We start from the raw sequence: 21255 nt of genomic DNA on the forward strand, positions 1-21255 counted from the left end.
ACATCTGGTCTTACTGACGGCCACCAGAACTGCCTCAATACCTTCTCCAGGGTTTTCGTTCCTCCCGTATGTCCTGCACAGGGTAGTTCGTGGCACCAATGGAAAACGAGCTTCCGCAGAGGAAGCGTGGGGATCAGCATTCTGGAGCCACACATGGGGACGCCTTGTCGGAGGCTCCATTCTTTGTGTCCTTTTAGCCAAGATCTCCAAGCGAATGTGGCGAGTCCGCGCTTCACTGCTTTCAGAAAGGTGTCTGTTGTCACCTCACCTACCACTTGACTTGGGGACAGGATAGCCCGTTGTGGTTCCGCTGTCGGCATGTTGGTCGTACCTTGCCGGGAAAGGGCATCGGCTTTTTGGTTTTGTGAGCCGGGCTGGTAGGTGACGAGAAAGTGGTATTCTGCGAAGAACAACATCCATCTTCGTTGCCGGGGAGAGAGATGTCGAGCAGATCGCAGGAACTGGAGGTTTCTGTGGTCCGTGAAAACCGTGACTTGGTGCTGAGCTCCCATGAGCCAGTGTCGCCATTCCACAAACGCCTCCCGGATCGCAAGTAGTTCCTTTTCGGACCCAGAGTAGTTGTGTTCCGCAGGGTTCAATTTCCGGGACATGTAGGCCACTGGGTGTAGGTGGCCGGTATCTGGATGGCGTTGGGATAAGACCGCTCCCACAGCGACGTCGGACGCATCTGCCTCCACTATGAAGGGGAGCTCGGGCCGGGCGTGTCTCAGGATGGGTGCGGATGTAAAGGCCTTTTTGAGCTGGTCGAACGAGTGTTGGGCCTCGGGAGACCAGTGGAACGACACGTTCTTTCGTGTTAGTCTGGTGAGAGGTGATACCAGGTGAGAAAAGTGGTGAATGAACCGGCGGTAAAAATTAGCAAAGCCAAGGAAGCTTTGGACTTCCTTGACTGACTGGGGCTGGGGCCATTGTTCCACCGCCTGCACCTTTCGGACGGACATGACCTGTCCTGTAGGGGTTAGGTGAACTCCAAGAAACTCCACTGTTGTAACATGGAACTCGCATTTGGTGAGTTTACAAAAGAGGCGGTTGGTTTTCAATGCTTGTAGCACGAGCCTGACATGAACGATGTGCTCCTCCGGGGTGGTGGAAAATATCAGGATGTCGTCGATGTACACCACGACGAACCTATCCAGGAATTCACGTAGTACCTCGTTGAGGAAGAACTGGAAGGCCGCCGGGGCGTTACATAGTCCAAACGGCATCACTAGGTACTCGAAGAGTCCGAACCGTGTTTTGAAGGCGGTTTTCCACTCATCGCCCTCTCTCATTCTCACCAGATGATACGCCCCTCGGAGGTCCAGCTTGGTGTAGATGTGCGCTTCGCGGACTTGTTCCAGGAGAACCGGAATCAGTGGCAAGGGGTATCTGTTCTTAATCGTCAGCGCGTTGAGGGCGCGGTAGTCGATGCAACATCTCAGCTCTCCACTGGTCTTCGGGATGAAGAAGAGCGGGGACGCTGCGGGCGACCGGGAGGGACGGATGAACCCTAACCGGAGGTAGGTGTCGAGATACTCCTTCAAATGGAGAGTTTCTGGCCCGGTGAGGGCGTATATCCTACCACACGGAACAACCGCGCCTGGCACCAGATCAATGCGGCAGTCATACTCTCGGTGCGGGGGTAGCTCTTCCGCCATCTGCACGTTGAACACCTCTTTATAGGGTAGATACCACGTAGGGAGCACCACGTCCTTTTCCGCGGCAGTTGCCACATGTTGGGCAGAGGTTCGGATCGTGTTCGGGTGTGGGTTTGGGCTGATGCACCGTCGGTGGCATGAGGCGGAGTGGAACGAGATGGTGTTGGTGGACCAGTTGATAGTAGGTTCGTGTTTTCGTAACCACGGCAAGCCTAGGATCAGATTGCATCGGGGAGCTTGTATGATGTTCAACTGCAGCCACTCGCCATGGTCCCCTCCTATGGTTATCCAGAGAAACGGGGTGACGAATCGGATGGGTCCCGACTCCAGTTCCTTCCCGTCGACCGCAAAAACGAGTTCGGGCTGTTCTTTGGGCGTTAGTTGAATCCCCAGCCTTTCAGCTTCCTGTTGGTCCAGGAAACATCCGGTAGCCCCGGAGTCTATCATGGCTCTTATGGTTTGTGGTTGCTGGTTGATCACTGCTTCCAGGGAGATGAAGAAGTGATCGGGTTCTCGAGAGGTGTCGGATTCCATGGAAGGGATGGAGTGGTGGCTTGGAGGTTTCCCTTCCGGTACCTTCAAGCTCTGGAGTTTCCCGCGATGCCGTCTTCTGTGGCCATCGCTGACTGTCCGGGGCGTGTTCTGCTCGTCTTGGGCCTTACCGGACATTCTCGAAGGAAGTGCCCCTTCTTCCCACAGTACAAACACAGGCCCTGTTTACGGCGGTGATCACGTTCGCTCAGGGTTAGCGCGGCTCTCACCGTTCCGATTTCCATGGCCTCGGACTTGGAGGCCGTCGGTTCCGAGGCTCGAGCATGGTCATAGGGGAACGGAGTTTTATCTTTCCGCCTCTGGTCCCCTTTTCGTTCTCCGAGCCGATGCTCCAACCGGGCGGCCAATTCCACCATCGCCGAACAGGTCTGGGGTTGGGGATCGATTTGGGCGATGACGTCCTTGAGTTCGTCCGTTAACCCTCCGTAGAAGATGGCAGACTGTTTAGTTTCTGGCCAGTCGGTTTCTGCCACCAACCGACGAAAGCTGTTGAGGTAGCCTAGAAAGTCATTGGGGTGTTGCCGTAGTTTCAGCAGGTCTCGGTCCGCCGAGAAGGTATCAGCTCTGCGGTCAAAGGTTCTTTCAAAGGCGGTGCGGAAGGCATCCCAATCGTATAACAGGGCTTCGTCGCGACGGACTATGGGAACCGCCCATTGAGCCGCATCCCCTGCCAAGTAGGAGATGAGAAAGGCTACCCGGGCTTGGTTGGTATGGAAGAGTTTCGGCTTACAATGAAAATGCAACAGGACTTGGGTCATGAAGACTTGTACCTTCTGTATGTCCCCATGAAAGCGTTCAGGAGGGGCCAACGGGACGTGTGTGGGCATTTCTACCACTACTGGTTGGGTCGCAGACGGGAACGGGGTCCCTGCATCGAAGGGGTTCCTTTGGAGCCGATCTATCCGTGTATGTAGAGCGGCTGTGTCTGAACGGGAAGCAGCTAATTCTGCTTGTACTAGGGCAAGAGCGGCTACCACGTCCTCTAAGGTAGTCATGGTCTACGACAGCGTGATCGGGAGGAGATAATTCGTGGGCCGATGATTCTGTCGGGTTCCCACTGGTTCCGCTCCTCAGGATGACGCTGAAGCTTAAAGGGGTCCACCTCTCATCTGCCCCTAGTCCGGCGGATGTGTAATACACTCGGACGAAAGGGGTAGGTGAGCGAGGGAAGGACGGAAAGGGACGGCTGGGCGCGAACCTGTGAATAGACAAACACACAATGAGTAATGGCTCCCTTCACCCAGCCCCCAGGCTCCCCCTTGGTGTTACTCTCTTACCGGTCATCTCTTTCCGGGGGAGGAACGAGAGGGGTGTCTTCTCCTCTTGTCTGAGCGCCCGAAGTTCTCCAGCACCGTTACGTCACGGAACTGTAAAGAATCTAGCAGTGGCGATCAGAGTCGTGGAGATGAATTGTGTCAAGAGTCTGCGCTGCTACTCTAGGCTCAGCAAGGTCTCGAGCCGAGGAGCGCGATTCGGTGTGAATGCTGGGGCCCGGAAATCCGTGGGCCCTGCCTGCGGTGTTTCGCTGCGACTCAATGCTCCAGGAGGAGCCGGGAGCAGAGGAGCGAAACCCCCAGGTGGAGATGCCCGGAAATCCTTGGGCGTTGCCTGTGGCGTTGCGCTGCTACTCAATGCTCCAGGAGGAGCCGGGAGCAGAGGAGCGAAACCCCCAGGTGGAGATGCCCGGAAATCCTTGGGCGTTGCCTGTGTCAATACTCACAAGCGGTCGAGCGAGGAACAGGGAGGCGTCGAGGCGTAGTCGGCGTCTCTCGTGGTCTGGAGGTCAAGTCGCTGAGGAGGACCTTCCTCTCGGGTCTGGCGTTACCGAAGGCTTCAGAGAATCATCGGCACTGCTTCTCCGGGATTGGCTGCTTTTCAACGTTTCCGGCAGCGTGAACTGTCACGTGGGACGTGAACTACCGGGAGCTCTGGGGGATGTAGTTCTTGCGGTCGCCGAGTTGCTCGGTCGTAGTCCAGGGGTCGAGGAGATGCGTCACTCAGCGCCACCCGAGCGCGGATCGTGACAGCTCTGACAGGCCGCAGGGTTGGGATAGAGGCCAGCAACCTGCCCTCTTTATCACTAGTCTCCTTGTTCTGCGGAGTACACCTGGTTTTGAAATCAATTTGAGTCGTAAACCTTTTCCACTACCTCCTAGCCTTGCCGGTCCATTTTCTAAAACAGGCATTCTACTGGGATCTTGTAATATACAATCACAATAAGAGACAATAAACCGAAAATACAGGTCAGTAGCTAACCAGACGCTGACCATACGAGATATATTTTACTAAAAGCCTTACTGTTTTAGCTAGTGACCACATGAAAACCTACTATTGCAGTGGGCGGGGGAAATGTATCATAAATCAATGTAATGCTTTGGGTTTTTTCATAACTATATATTATTACAAACCTGGTAAAGCAGTGTCTATTTACAATCTTTGTTTCAGTCGAGGATCAGTTGTTTTGTATTTCTTCCAGGAGCACAGAGATGTCGACCTTGCATCAATTCCCAAGAACGTTTGCTTGTCCTTTGTGAAAATCATTGAGGAAGTGCTTGGCTGTCCCCCTGATCTGGAGCTTCTGAAACTGATTTTCAATTTTCTTTTGGCAGTCCATCCTCCCACACATACATATGTTTGTCACAATCCCAACAATTTCTTCTGCTCTTTACATGCAGGTATTTTGTGTTTTTATTCACTTTTTTTAAAGTGCTTTTTAATTGGTTCAGTCAATATGTTGATGACTTTTGCATAAATGAATCATGTTTTTCATTTTAAATGAAACGATTATTCCTTTTTCTGCCATGTATTTAGTACTTAGTAGTTATTTTTGGTTTTAGCATCAGCTCTGTCCAGCACTCGAATCTTCGTTCACCTAAGAAATCCTGTGGTGCCCAAAGTTCTTAAGCATAATACACCTTGTTCGTCATTAGCGATTGTAACATTTTAAATCTTTCTCTGATATCTGACTCAGGCTTGCCTGATTACCAACTGTAACAGTAGATATTAGCTATGACTATGCGCTATTTTAACATTGCCCATCTCTTTATATCAGGAGTTAAAAACAGATTTTTTTTTTAGGCTCTTCAGCTGTTTCCCTCTTTTATTGAAATCCTTTTATGTTTTTGTAATCTTTTTAATGTTTACTTCAAACTGCATTTGTTTAAATTGGTTAAGCTGAGGTCTGTTTCTCAGTAGTAGATAATGTAATTTTTGAGTTTTTGCCATTTAAAAATAATGATGCCTACTTTTAAGCGGAAATTCATAGGACCTTGGTGATTCGTATATGCTGCCTTCAGTGATATGGTATGAGCTCATCCGTATGCTCTTCACCACGCACATAACATTTCACCACTAATAATAGGTTCATCTTATTTGTTCTGTGCTTACCAGTGCACCCTATAAACTGTAAATAAAAATGTGTGCCGCAGGTTTCGCAAGTTCTGTAAGAAACTTAGTAGATCTAGCCCTAATATATGTTCTGCATCAGCAAACGCTTCTATATCTTTTAGGGTTAGGGCGCTTTTGTTCCCCTTAAACTTGTCAATGCAATCCTCAGTAAGTGCGGTTTCATGGCAACTGTTGGGACCAAGAAGAGCCCCATCCTCTGAAGAGTGTATGTTTTGCCTCAAATTCACCAACAATTTCAAAGGTAAAAAAAACACAAATTTATTTCGAAAAATGGAAAATAATTTAATGGACAAGCAACCACCAACATGATTAAAGGAGGATAAGGGGTGGCAGAGATGTGATTTTTTTTTTTAGGCAAGGCATGCAGAGAAGAAGGAAAACACCATTGAAAAACAGCAGTACACGGTTGACTGGGATCTAGGAGGGATTTTAGGCAGACTGCAGTGGAGAATACACTAGGCCAGGTAGTTGCAGTTTGTTTTCATCTTATCACTTAGTCTTTGAAATGGAAGTCAAAATTCTTCAGCAGGACAAAATCCACTGAGTACCCAGTGAAGTGGGATACATCATTGTCGAGCTCCCACTGAATCAGTTGGTTTTGGAGCCAAAAGTTTGAGTGGAAGAAAGCTGGATTTTGCAGCTGCCAACGTCACTTTATTGCTTGGATGAATTTGCCTCCTTGCGCCGGTCCAAAGTTTTACATTTGGTAGGAGTCAATTTTTTTGTTCTCAGAATCCTTTTGGAAGGCAAGGCTGGAAGCTGCAGCATGCAGGGTTCCAGAATGCTGGATGCCTTCTCTGCTGAAAAAAATGTCAGTGCAGCAAAAAGCTCTGCGTAGGACAAACCTGTTTTTCTTGCCCCCTTGATATGTCCTCCCTGGGCATGACTCTGCACCATGTCCTGGTCCTCTGAGGATGGAAACATTTTCACTTTTCTACAGCTTTTGGGAACATTCTTCCTGGTCCCTCCAAGGCCCTCCAAGTGCACAAGCCAGCACTGTAGGCACTAGGACTCTCTAGCCAAAACACCTGCAAGGTCCAGTCTTCAGTGGTCCTTGTTGGAGTTAGCAGTCCTTCTACTTTTTGTGTCTGTGGAGGAGACAAACAGGCTATCAGCCACCTAATCCTTGGAGAGCACTCTCTGTGTTCTAGGCCTAAGTCAAGAGTCTTCTTTGTTCTAGCAAAGCTTTCACCAGGAGTACTCATCCCAAGTCAAAGAACGTTTTAAGGAGGTGGTGATTGTAGCAAGGTAGGATCATTCGGCATGGTTACCCTGACTTTTTGCCTGGTACTGTGATGGTTTCTGACTTGTCTGACTGGGATCCTGCTAATCCGGACCTCAGTCTCTGTGCTTTCTCCCTTAAATTTACTATGGTGAGTACTTGGATACATCCCAGATTAGGTACTGGTGTATCCTTGTAAATGCCTAGTATATGGTACTGAGGTACGCAGGGCATAGGTACACCAGGGGTCTCCCATGGACTGCAGCATATATTAAGCCACCATGAGAGACCGCTCAAATCGTGACTACGGGCCTGCCATTGCAGCCTGTGTAAGCTGGTGCTAGCACCACTTACACAAGGAGATGATGGACGGAGAGCTGAAACTTAAGACACTCACCCCCAGTCACAGATCTGAGTTGAATCCATCATCGTTCTATATCACACTTCGCCACCCCTTGTAAGACGCAGCTATATGCAAATCAGTCTTGACCCTGTACCTCATGGGAACAGTCCAGCCCGAACTGACAAGCCATGTCTTCCCTGGACCGTAAGCAAGCATCCTGGGACCGGTTTCGGGCTTACAGCCCTCATCAGCCAGGCTAGCTTTAATCCAGTGGCAAAGTGAGCAAGGGACCCACGTCTGGGCATACCTTTGCCAATTTAGGGCGAACAAAGCAAACGCAGGGAGATGATGGACGGAACACTGAAACTTTTCAGACACTCACCCCTAGTCACTGATCTGGGTTGAATCCATCATCGTTCTTCAGCTCACTTCGCCACCCCAGTACAGACACAGCACCACTTACGACAGATATAGGTTTACCTATATCAGAGATCACTCCACTTAAAACCTATAAGTCACCCCTCAGGCAGGCCTTTCAATCCTGAAGGCAGGGTGCTCGGTTCTAAGTGTGAGGGTGCCTCTGCATGAGCAGAAAACCCCTACAACCTTTGAAGTCCAGTCTCCCGGGTTGTAAGCGCATCAGTCATTAAGATGCATAGAGTGGCCAGCTGCATGACGCGATGACCATCTCTAAACTGGCAGTAACGAACCCTGTCATGTTTGTGATCAAACATGTTGGAATCATACCCCCACACCATAGACGGTGTGGGAGGTATGATTCCATACACTGTATTCCATACACTGTAAAGCTCCTCTAGGCAGCCCTCAGTGCTCCTGGTACCAGTCTTCCAGAACCGGGCAGCAAGAGAGGGCTGACCTGAGACATGTTTTTGATGGATACATCTGCCTGTGTATTACTCACCTTTTGAATTTACCCCTGCGCCAGCATTCCACGGAAACCTTTTGTTCGAGGCATATGAGCTGCAGATTGTACACTTAGCATAGGTCGCCATCTGGTGTTGGGCCCGGATGTTTGCAGTTTGTTTTTCTTCTTGGACCGTCTTTGGAAGTCACGAGTTTGGTGACAACTCCTTCGGTCCGTACTGCGCATGGGCTTCGGCTCCATCCTCAGATTGTTTTTTTCCGCCATCGGGCTCGGATGTGATACTTCGTGCTCCGGCTTCGAACTTCTACGGTTCCAGCCTCGACGGAAAATCCTCGATTCTTCGAGTTCCATCATCATCTTCATCTCTCGAAGCGGCACTTTTTCCATCCCGTACATCGACACCGGCCTTCGGGCCCTCCGCGACTCCGGTCCCGGCCGATGGAAAGGACTCCGTTTAAAAAGTGCCCAAAATGTGGGTCTAAATTTCCCCACACCGACCTCCATCAGGTGTGTAACCTTTGCCTCTCTCCGGAACACGAGGCTAGGGACTGCCCCGCCTGCAAGTCTTTTCGATCGAAGAAAACCATCCGAGATCGACGAGCTCGACGCACCATGGCGCACTCATCCTCTGCAGCTCCACCGGACATCTTCGGAGACGACGCCAAAGCTTCGGGGCAGACACACACCGAACGGGGGGAAGACATCGTCAGCGCTTCCGAGGCCGACGACTCAGACCTGGAGGACGTCACACCAGGACAGCGGGCCGTGAGTACTATGCCCCCTCCCAACCCCGCACCGAAAACCAAAGAGACTCCGGTTACTCCCTCGCCTGCCGGCCTGGGCAAAACCAAAACCAAAGCCTCGATCACCCCACCTTCGGGCCCGGTGTCGAAGCACCCAAAGTCTCACGGCAGCTCGGGATCGAGCCAGCCGACGCACGGTGCCGATAAACACCATCCGGCACCGAAGCCTGCAAAATCCAGCTCGACTCCGAAACCACCGGTGCCGAAGCCTGGACACTCGGTGCCGACCAAACACAAACAGAAATCGGTCGGCACCGATGCTCCGGCGCCGAAACAGCATTCGACGCCGAAACACACGGAGACCTCGAAAAAGCATGGCGTACACAGACCATCGAAACCTCCGGTTCCGAAATCGCCGGTGCCGACAGACGACTCGGCGCCATTGGCTCTGTTTACACCAGACCCTTTACAAAAGACTTTGTCCAGAGATCCAAAGACTGGCCTTTTGACTGTAATCACTAAGAAACGTCGCCTTGAGGCTCCGGCTCCTCCTCCTCCACCCAAAAAGAGGGACTCAGCTACTTCTCCCCTCAGAGTACCCTCCCCACTGCCACCCCCCCTCCCACCTCCACCTCCTCCACCTTTACCTCACTACGATCCGGCCCCATCCCCAGACCCGGATGACGGGGACCCGGACAATGACCCAGGGGACGCCCCAATGGACTCCACTCCACCAGGGACCCCAGATCCATGGGAGGATTATAATAACCCTGATATACCTAATGTACCTCAAGACGACCTATACCCATCAAGGCCGTCTCCTCCAGAGGACTCTTTAGGGTTTCATCATTTAGTGCAGAGAGCAGCACACTACCATGGGGTGGACATGCACAGTGAACCTGTGGAAGAAGACTTCCTACTGGATACATTTGATTTACAAGACCGTTCCACTGCTATTTTACCCATGCTTAAGGGTGTCACCAAGCACGCTACAGAGGTATTCAAAGACCCTGTCAGAGCCAGAGTACTAAACCCTAGGATAGAGAAGAAGTACAAGGCGGCACCCACAGACCCTGCATACATCAAGGGCCCTGCTCCCCTAGATTCCCTAGTTGTCTCCACAGCTAGAAAGCGGGCTAACTCCCAATCCTCAGGAGATGCCCCACCGCCAGACAAGGAATCTAAACTTCTGGACGTGTCTGGTAAACGCACCGCCTACCAGGCTGCAAACATGTGGCGCATTGCAAACACACAAGCACTGCTTGCGCGATATGATAGAGCACACTATGACGAACTAGAGGCTCTTATGCAGCACCTTCCAGAAAAATACAAGCGCCAAGCTCATGACCTGATACAGGAGGGCAAACTAATCACAAACACCTCCATTAAGTGTGCCCTCGATGCAGCAGACACTGCTTCTAGAGCCATAAATACCAGTGTCCTGCTTCGCCGCCATGCCTGGCTCAGGATATCAGGGTTCAAGCCTGAGGTCCAGACATCAATACTCAATCACACCTTTGACCAGCAAACACTCTTTGGCCCAAAGGTAGACGAAGCGCTAGAAAAAATGAAAAAAGATACAGACACAGCGAAGTCTATGGGAGCACTCCAAACACAAGCCTCTAAGCGTTCCTTTCGACGCTCGTCCTTTCGTGGCACAGGCAGAGGCTCCTCCACCGATAATGCCTCTACCTCCTACAAATCCCCTCCTCAAAATACCTTTTCAAAGGGCAACCAAAGGGGTGGTTACAGAGGCAACAACAATAAGGGCAGGGGCAAAACCAACAATACCCGTTCTGCCACCCCACCCGCACAATGACTCCCCTTCGCTCCCCCCAGACCATTCCACTCCGGTCGGGGGCAGACTACAAGATTTTATCCACGTATGGGAGTCCATAACATCGGACAAATGGGTGACCCAAATCATTCGGTCAGGGTACTGTCTCGAGCTAACATCTACCCCACCCAATATCCCACCAAGGCACCGTCCAATGTCCCAAGAACATTCCACACTGCTCAAACAAGAGGTACTCTCGCTCCTCCAAAAACACGCTATAGAGCAGGTACCCGTCAATCAACGAAATCTAGGGGTCTACTCCCTATATTTCTTAATCCCAAAGAAAGACGAGACCCTCAGACCCATTCTGGATCTCCGGCCTCTAAATGCCTACATACATTCAGACCACTTTCACATGGTCACCTTACAACAAGTCCTCCCACTCCTCTGCCAGGGAGACTTTCTCACAACACTGGATCTGAAAGACGCGTACTTTCACATCCCAATACACCCCTCTCACAGGAAATACCTCAGGTTCGTGGTGGACGGGCAACATTACCAATTCAAGGTTCTCCCCTTCGGGGTCACCACTGCACCACGGGTGTTTACCAAATGCCTAGCAGTAGTAGCAGCACACCTCAGACGTCAACATATTCACATCTTCCCTTACCTAGACGACTGGCTGATAAAAGCCGCGTCCTACCACCGATGCGTGCAACATACAAACAGCACCATCCAACTGCTTCATCAGCTAGGCTTCACGGTGAACTACCAAAAGTCCCACCTCACACCATCTCACACAAAGCAATATCTCGGGGCCACCATAGACACCTCCAAAGGTATTGCCTATCCAAACTCAGCCAGAATCACAAGCATTCTAGCCTTACGCAAAATATTCCTTCCTCAACACTCTCTTCCAGCAAGAGTGTTTATGAAGCTCATAGGAATGATGGCGTCTTGCATCTTCATAGTGCCCCATGCAAGACTCCACATGCGTCCGCTTCAGGAGTGCCTAGCACAACAGTGGAACCAGGCCCAGGGTCAGCTGACGGATCTGGTGTTGGTGGACGGCCGCACACATCACTCTCTGCAGTGGTGGAACACCACAAACCTTTCCAAGGGACGGCCGTTCCTGGACCCGGTTCCTCAAGTGACTCTAACAGCGGACGCATCGCTCTCCGGCTGGGGAGCGCACCTCTTACACCTCACAATGCAAGGTCTATGGACGCCACAGCAAAAAACGCTCCACATCAACCATCTGGAGCTTTTGGCGATCTTTCTAGCCCTAAAATCTTTCCAAAAACAGATTTCAGGCAAAGCAGTCCTTATTCGCACAGACAACATGACTGCGATGTATTATATACAGAAACAGGGGGGGACACACTCTCCCCAGCTCTCCCGCTTAGCCCAGAGCATATGGAGATGGGCAATTCCCCAAAACATCTTTCTCCTGGCACAGCATGTTCCAGGCGTACAAAACACCATAGCAGATCTGCTCAGCAGACAGACTCAACAACTACACGAATGGGAACTGCATCCACAAGTTCTTCACCCATTCTTTCAACAGTGGGGGCATCCTCAAATAGACCTCTTCGCCACCCACGAAAACAAAAAATGCCCAAGCTTCGCCGCCAGATACCCACACCCATTGTCCAAGGGCAATGCGATATGGATGAACTGGTCAGGCAGATTTGCATACGCCTTTCCACCTCTCCCACTAATTCCATTAGTGGTCAGGAAACTACAACAGCACTCCCTCACACTCATTCTGGTAGCTCCGACGTGGGCGAGGCAGCCGTGGTACACCACGCTACTACAACTATCAGTGGTACCACATCAAAAACTGCACCTATCCCCATGCCTCCTAACCCAGAACCATGGAGAAATCAGGCACCCGGACCCAGCTCAGCTCAACCTGGCGATCTGGCTCCTGAAATCTTAGAATTCGGGTACCTTAACCTTCCCCCTGATTGCATGAACATCATCATGGAAGCCAGACGTCCTACCACTAGAGCATGCTATGCCGCAAAGTGGAAAAGATTTGTAATGTACTGCCGTAACAATACAATCAACCCTCTAGATGCATCCATACAGCACATTATATGCTATCTGCTCCATCTTCACAGGTGTAACCTGGCATATTCATCCATACGCCTACACCTAGCAGCGATCGCTGCCTATCTACAAAACAGACAGCATTTATCGCTCTTCAGAGTGCCCGCCATTAAAGCCTTCATGGAAGGCCTTAAACGAGTAATTCCTCCCAGGGCACCACCCTCCCCTGTATGGAATCTAAATTTAGTCCTTACACGACTTATGGGTCCACCCTTCGAACCAATGCACAAATGTGAGCTACAATTTCTCACCTGGAAAACAGCTTTCCTTGTAGCTATCACTTCCCTTAGAAGGGTTGGTGAAATACAAGCGTTCACCATACAGGAACCCTACATACAAATGCATCACAGCAAGGTCATACTTCGCACAAATCCGAAGTTCCTGCCCAAAGTCATTACCCCCTTCCACCTCAATCAATCAGTGGAATTACCTGTCTTCTTTTCGCAACCCCAATCTGTTGCGGAAAGGGCCTTACACACACTAGATGTGAAAAGGGCGTTGCTATACTACATACAAAGAACGCAACCCTTCAGGAAGACCAAACAGTTGTTCGTTTCCTTCTCTCCACCACATAAAGGCAACCCCATCTCAAAATCAGGGATAGCTAGGTGGATTGTAAAATGCATACAAATTTGCTATCAGAAGGCAAAGAGAACATTATCTGTTCCCCCTAAAGCCCACTCTACAAGAAAGTTAGGGGCTTCTATGGCTTTTCTAGGGAATATACCCTTAGATGACATATGCAAGGCAGCCACATGGTCTACACCGCACACATTCACAAAACACTACTGTGTAGATGTGCACTCCCAGCAGCAAGCTAGGGTGGGCCAGGCTGTACTAAAGACACTTTTTCAAACAGCTGCAACGGATACCGGTGGTCGCCGCTAAGGTTGGGTACTGCTATATAATCTATGCTAAGTGTACAATCTGCAGCTCATATGCCTCGAACGGAATATGCTACTTACCAGTATGCATCTGTTCTTGGCATGTAGAGCTGCAGATTTGTACACGCCCACCCGCCTCCCCGGCTACCTGTATCCGTTCCAGTACATCTTATTTAGATACAACACACATGGGTTTCTCACTATAATTACCAAGCTCCATCATTTCCCTGTTGGCGAAAAACAATCTGAGGATGGAGCCGAAGCCCATGCGCAGTACGGACCGAAGGAGGAGTCACCAAACTCGTGACTTCCAAAGACGGTCCAAGAAGAAAAACAAACTGCAAACATCCGGGCCCAACACCAGATGGCGACCTATGCTAAGTGTACAAATCTGCAGCTCTACATGCCAAGAACAGATGCATACTGGTAAGTAGCATATTCCTTCTAGCTTTCCCACGTCGACGAGGACGTCACAATGGCACGGCTCCGCTCGCGACTCTGTATGACGTCACCGGAGCCACAAGTAGACCTCATCGGCGTGCTGGCGTCAGTTCCCTTTTTTCCACGCCATCGACTTCTAACGGTTTTCTGGGACTCTCCATTTTCTTCAACAGTTACTTTATCTGCTGTTTCCCTTAGTGTAGCAGTACAATGGCGACATCGAAGAAGTCTGGTTTCAAGCCCTGCAGAGTGTGTGGGGGTCATATGTCTATCACTGACCCCCATGAAGACTGTTTGTGGTGTCTTTCTTCGGATCACGACGTCGGAGGCTGCTCCAGTTGTCGGAAGATAGGCTTTGAAAGAGCATGAGGCTAAGCTTTTTCTGGCGAAGGCGAGAAAGGAAAAGAGAGAACGAAAGAGGTCAAAGTCAAAATCAAAGTGACTTTGCATACTTAGAATTCAAGGAGACATAAGAAGAAGAGAAAGCATGGTTCCTGATGTCGTTTATCGAAGGATAGAGCTTTGAGGTCGCCCTCTCGGGCTTCGCGACGTCGTTCTAAAGACTTCTTCTTGCCGTCGCCTTCTCCTTCTCCTCAAGCGACTCCGGCTCACTCTCCGACGCCGAGGGATTCTCCTGCACAGTCTCCGACACCAAGGGGTTCTCCGGCGCTAAGGTTGTCACTGGCGCCGAGAGATTCTCAGGAACCTATGGGGTTTTCTCCTGTGCCTTCATCCTCCTCTGTTTTCGGTCCGACGGCCCGACGCCTACTCGGCCTCAAGTGGATTCAGACTCTGCTCCTTATCCACCCTTTCCTGGACCTGGGTCGGATCCTTGGTATTTTCTTAATGCGAAGTACTGCATATTTGCCAGAGCAGCTTACCCTACCGGTGCGTCGTTGGGCCCCGTGGGTTCGCTTGCATTCAATTTGGGCGTTCCTCAGCAAATAAGCCTTTATGCCGACAGCGTCGTCTTGGCAGTTTCTGGCTCAGAGGTTCTCGACGCCATTTTCTCAGTCCTCGGCACCATCTGGTGGTCCTTCCTCTCGACGTCGTTCGGCGCGAATGCCTAGATCGGAGTCCCTTCCATTGACACCGGTGTGTCTGGCGCCGCGCGGTTGTAGGAGAGTGGCATCGACTGCATAGTTGCCCCCAACTTTTTGCTGATGATTTGACTGTTTTTATGACTTTAGCCAGGCTGTGGCCCTGCTAATCAGGACCCCAGCCTATCTGCTTCCTCTGTTAAACGATGTGAGTACCCTAGGTACCAACCAATTAGATGCTGAGGGTGCCCTGACAGTCCCCTGACAGTCCCTTGTAGATGGTACCCTAGGTACCCAGGGCATGGGTCCCTCAGTAGGCCTACCAGGGCTGCAGCACTTATTGTGCCACCCTGGGACAGCCAGACAAACTGACACCACCAGACCACTACTGTAGTCTGGGTAAGGTGGTGCTAGCACCCCTTACAGGGATATAGGTACCCTATATCCCACCCCATTACAACACATGTACTCTCATAGGTCACCCCTATAGCTGGCCTTGCTAATCCTACAGGGCAGGGTGCTGAGGTATGTGTGAGGGGGGACCCCTACATGAGTAGGGCCTCTCTGCAACCTTCGTAAAATAGTTACTGGGTTGTTTGTAGTGTAGCCATACCATATACTCTTAACCGCATTATAAGTCTATCGCGATACCGCGATAACTTGTGAATGGCTACACAGAACCATATCGTGTTTGGTGTCAAACATGTAGGAATCATACCCCCAGTCCAGCCATGGGCATGAGGGTACAATTCCCCCTTGCTAGAAGGGCGATATGGGAAAAGCGGTAGAATTTAGACACCAATTTAAAAGTGCACAAGTTTCACAAAATGGCTACTGCCCGCCACCTACACGCCCCTGGCTGGCTGTTGCTGGGGAAAACCCCAGCCTCGCCAGCTGGAGAATAGGGCTCCTGTGGCAGGGAGGTGCTAGCATCTCCCCAGACAGTATAATGTGGATTGGAACAGGGTGGGTGCACCAAATGTCCTTTCAGAGTTGCACGTAGGCAGCTGTAGAGACCTAATTCTGCATACACCGCTTGGAACCGGTTCAGGGGCATCCTGCCCCTCGCCCAGGTGGGAAACACACAAAGGGGAGAGGGTGTAGCCACCCTTTCCCGCCTCACCACTCATTGGTGGACACTACTCTGGACACTCCCCTAATCTTGGGGATAAAGGTGAATAACGTGGCCCCAGAGCTTCAGATTAATCTTGAACTTTACAGTCTTGACCTTCGACTTGCTGCTGCCCAGCTGACGGAAGAAATCTCCCTTGGGTTAAAGGAGTTATCCCCCTGCTTGGCAGGCACCTGAAACACTGCAAGTGACCCGGTTGGAACTTCGCTGCTCCGACGGACTTCGACGACTTCCAGCACCCTTGAGGTGGGTTTCCAGCGCATCCCAGAGGCCAGTGAGTGTGCTCAACGAGTTTGGGCACCGTGGACCGCGTGGGTGCCGAGATCCCCAATACCCCAGGACACCGGCCACCTCTTGCAAGCACACGACACTGACCAGTGGGGAAGTTGTGCTTTGGCCCGTTTTCGAGCCAACCACTCTACAGCAATTGTGCCAAAGACCAGCGCCCTAGCCCCCTCCGGTGGCCCGTGGGTGCCCTTTTACGCACGCCAAATTGCCGCCTCCCGCGGTCCCTTGTCTCTCGACTTGTGGGCCCTAGCGGAGGTCTATTTCTACAAACTAGAGTTCCCCTGGTTGCTCCAGGCCTGCTCTACAGTCTCTCCAAAGGAGACCTCTCCCAGACCTCGTGGGTCTGCACTGTAGCTGATTTGTTTATTCTTCGTGGGTTGCGGTTGCCAAGACTTAGTGGATCCAATCCGGACACTAATACCGCAGCGACCCTCATCCGGCGTGGGACAGTCGCCCTCCGGAAGCTGGCCTTCCTTGAAGCCTCCCGGAGCCCGTGGCTGCAGATCCAAGCGACAGCACCTCTCACCTGAAGCACCCGACATCGAAGGGCTCCTTGCTTTGAGCCTCCTGGTCACGGTGCCGTGACCCAGACTCTGTCCCCTCTGCTTTCAGGTTCTTCTCGACAATCTTCACATCTTTGATCTTCACGGCATCATCGACGCTTTTGGCTAGCAGCACTTTTGAACATTTTCCTATAGAAAATCAGCCCGCGACCCGACACCAGAATCGACCTATGCACCCGGCTTCCCTGGGGCAGGTAACAGTGGTACCTCGGTACTCTCGTGGTAGTGGGCTCCTCAAAAGCTTAAGTCTAAAGTTTTAACTTTGTACTCCTGCTAGAAGTGACTTTAATCTGTGTAATTTAAACCGCGACATTCTCCATAGGCTAACATTGAGATCCCGATAGCAGCTCTTTGCACTGCACGCGTCTCCCGTGGGTCCCCTTCCTCATAACTGTCGGTGGATTCTGAAGGGGCAAGCGATCCTGAATGCCCTAGGCATTGCCTGTAGAATTGTCGTGGTTCTTATACCACTTTTTTGATATATGGTTTGGTCCCCCCCTTGGGCCCATTGATTTCTGTGCTATTTATTGTGTTTATAAATGCTTGTTTGAAGTATAACTTTGCCACTAGTCACATAAAGCGACTGTGGGATTCTGTCTAGAATAAATACATATATTTTATATATATATACACCTGTGTGGGCTACTCTTTCATTTGGTTATTCAAGAGGTTATTATGGTAAAACAATAAGCTTAACACTCCTTCAAGACTTAGCCTGAAGGCTGCTCTCCACAGCTACCACTAGGATAGCTTTCTTTAAAGGTTGTCTTAAACCTATCCTCAATAAGAGTCGAATTGGACTGGTGCAAGGTGTCCCTATAACTAGGAGCAGCATATGCCAGGCCAACTTCTCACAGTTGTAGACATGGGGAGATTAATTGATTTGACCAGAATCACAGAATGTCGAGCTGAAGCAGAAACTCAAACCTGGTTCCCCAGTTGCAATGTCTGCAGCTCTGGAAGTAACACCACATCCTCTCCCCTATGTGCAACATTTAATCAAGTGGTCAACTGGATAAAAAAACAAAGATAACAAATAATTTAAAACTGCTTTGTCACTATTTGAAAACTCAGAAAATATGTCCTCAATTTAGTTTTTTAGAGCACTAACCATAATTTTGATGCAAATAAGACCCTCTCATATATATATATTTCCCTGTATGTCACTGACCATGTCATGAGTAATGTAATATGTGATGTCATCAGCAGTAGATTGCGGGCGCGCGAGTCATAGTTAGCTGAACTAACTATAACGGGGGAACTTCAATGGTTTTGTACAAGTTACAAGTGAAAAGTCCAGCTAACTAATATATATATATATATATATATATATATATATATATATTCACTGAAAAAACCATAGGTTTCAGGCCTGATATACAGAGGGATATGAAATGGGGTCAGCAATTGGATGTGGCTACACTGAAACATCATAATAGAAGAGTGTGTCCATCAGATGTGAACAAGTGCAGAACGATTTAGAAATGTGAATCACTATGTTTTTAAAAAAAAGAACCCTCACTCACCAACCTAGTTGGTGGCATGCTTCATCATTGGGTTCCCACCGGAGAGACCGAATGTCTCCCCGGTGTGCTGCGACGCCTGAATTACAGCGGAGCTGTTTTTTTGTGTGTGGATGCAGTGCAAAGGGTGATAGTGTAAGTTAAAATATGCCACAGTTTCAACCAATAAGGAATTTTAATAGTGGTAAACTGGACACAATCAAAAATAGTGTGGCGGACGTTAAAAACTGGTGATAATTAGGCCAGCTACGTCCTAAATCTAGTGCAAAGTGATTAAAGTGGTCAACATGTTTCTGCTTCTGGCGTTAATACACGAAGCATTCGTCAGGACCTAGTGTGAGACCACCACGGCGGTATACGCGCGCTAAGGCGTACCCTAACCTGTGGGGTCTGATACCGCTTAAGACTTACGGTCAAGATTGCCCTTCAGGAATTTCTGAGAGCTTCAGTTCTGTTGAGGCAAAGTAGAAAAAACAACACAGAACAAACAAACAGTGATTCACACAATACATATATAGTTTCACAGGAAACAGGCTTGGGCTAATCACACAAGTATTGTGAAAGTATTTCATGCACACACATGGTGGAAATTTCCCATTAATCTGAACCTACGGGAAAAATTCACTAGTATCAACCCGTGTTCAAAAGGTAGAATCATGTGGTGCTCATTTAGCGCTATAACTGATCGTGCCTTAAAAGTGCTACACCCTGTTTGGGGGTGATACGGCAAAGCGGCATGAGTGTATCGCCTTCACACTGATGGTCAGCACTGCACTCTGGCCGACTTTTAGGAGGCGAAAGGAGAATAAAATGCTTGGTTCGTGATGGAGATTCAAAGGATTATCGTGTCATATGGATTGGTGAACATCGAGAAAGCCGATCACGGTGCTTGCGTGATGTTCAAATCAGTTTCACTACATGAGTCCGGGTGGGAGGCGGGACTTGTAGTCACACTCTGGACGGGGAGCGAAAAGAATAAAAATGGTCAAAAACTTACATGGTTGGAGTAAAGGTATGGAAATCCGTACTGCAGAACCTTTACTTACTAATCCAAAGTCACCAGCCCTCTGCAACACCTACTTGGCCCTCCTGCGGACTCGGATATTGACGTCCGGGGCAGCCGAGAGGAAAAAATAGTAAGCGTTTTCCAATCAGAAGGCGTAACGTCATCACGTCTGTCACGTGAGACGTTAACGCGGAAGGAAAAAACTAGACTGCTGCCTGTCAGAGGACGAAGTAAAATTGGTAGACTTCCGGGAGAATCGTAAGGCTCGTAGAGGATTGGTGCCAATAGGATCTCAATGTGACGGAAGGGAGGCTTTGCACACTATGCTAATTTTGCGTATCGCCTGCACGTGACTACTTTAGCGGAGGAAACCCTTTTCACGATGGGTTTTGTTGGGAGGAGTTGAGGGTTTTTGATGGTATTTCGGGTTTTACGATATTTTAATAATTTCGAAAAAGGCAATGACAGGAGTGTAAGAATCATTGCCTAATGGGTGTTCAATAAAGCAAAGGCTTATTGAAGACATGTTATTTATTACCCATTACTCAGTTCCTATTGCTCTGAACCTGCAATATTTTTAATACTTTCGAACAAGGAAATGACAGGAGTCTAAGAATCATTGCCTAATGGGTGTTCAGTAGGGCAGAGACTTATTGAAGACAAGTTCATTTTGAAGGGCATCTGTAACAAAAACACAGTGTAATGGTGTCATAAAAACGTTGATGGTAAACCATAGAGTGACTGGTTAGATGTTTTGTCTTCCAACAAATTATTTTATTGGCATATTATCTTTTTAACACTGTGCCCCATGGGATATTATCGTTGAAACCCGTAGTATGACTAGACAGGCGATAAATCCAACGTTGCCTCAACAGAACTGAAGCTCTCAGAAATTCCTGAAGGGCAATCTTGACCGTAAGTCTTAAGCGGTATCAGACCCCACAGGTTAGGGTACGCCTTAGCGCGCGTATACCGCTGTGGTGGTCTCACACTAGGTCCTGACAAATGCTTCGTGTATTAACGCCAGAAGCAGAAACATGTTGACCACTTTAATCACTTTGCACTAGATTTAGGACGTAGCTGGCCTAATTATCACCAGTTTTTAACGTCCGCCACACTATTTTTAATTGTGTCCAGTTTACCACTATTAAAGTTCCTTATTGGTTGAAACTGTGGCATATTTTAACTTACACTATCACCCTTTGCACTGCATCCACACACAAAAAACCAGCTCCGCTGTAATTCAGGCGTCGCAGCACACCGGGGAGACATTCGGTCTCTCCGGTGGGAACCCAATGATGAAGCATGTCACCAACTAGGTTGGTGAGTGAGGGTTCTTTTTTTTAAAAACATAGTGATTCACATTTCTAAATCGTTCTGCACTTGTTCACATCTGATGGACACACTCTTCTGTTGTTGATTTATACTAGCCCTGGGGGACTAAGAGTGGCTCCAAAAAACTCCCTCTCTCTCCTGTTGTTAATTTATACACTGAAACATCGCCAGCTTGCTGGTACTCTCATAGCCGAGTACAATACATCTTATACACAACCGGTTAGCCCAGTCCTGACTATTTATAATATGAAAGTCATCAGTGCAGTCCTTTACGGGGCTGAGTTATGCGGACATAAAAACCTCTCTAAACTGACTATAGCGGAAAATACTTTTTTACGG

The 21255-nt window shown here is 49.5% G+C and overlaps 1 protein-coding gene across 3 annotated transcripts in view; it reads left to right on the forward strand.

Moving 5' to 3' along the window:
* LYST (lysosomal trafficking regulator) overlaps nucleotides 1–21255 on the forward strand; it is a 3752809-nt gene that overhangs the window by 1477946 nt on the left and 2253608 nt on the right. For 2 of the 3 annotated variants that reach the window (XM_085611970.1, XM_085611972.1), the window contains one exon: nucleotides 4687–4885. In XM_085611970.1, coding sequence (XP_085468096.1) covers nucleotides 4687–4885 — 199 coding nt within the window. The remainder of the gene's footprint in view (nucleotides 1–4686; nucleotides 4886–21255) is intronic. The other variant, XM_085611971.1, reaches the window with a different exon arrangement.

The sequence above is a fragment of the Triturus cristatus genome, chromosome 6, assembly GCF_964204655.1.
Source record: "Triturus cristatus chromosome 6, aTriCri1.1, whole genome shotgun sequence".
Taxonomy (NCBI): domain Eukaryota; kingdom Metazoa; phylum Chordata; class Amphibia; order Caudata; family Salamandridae; genus Triturus; species Triturus cristatus.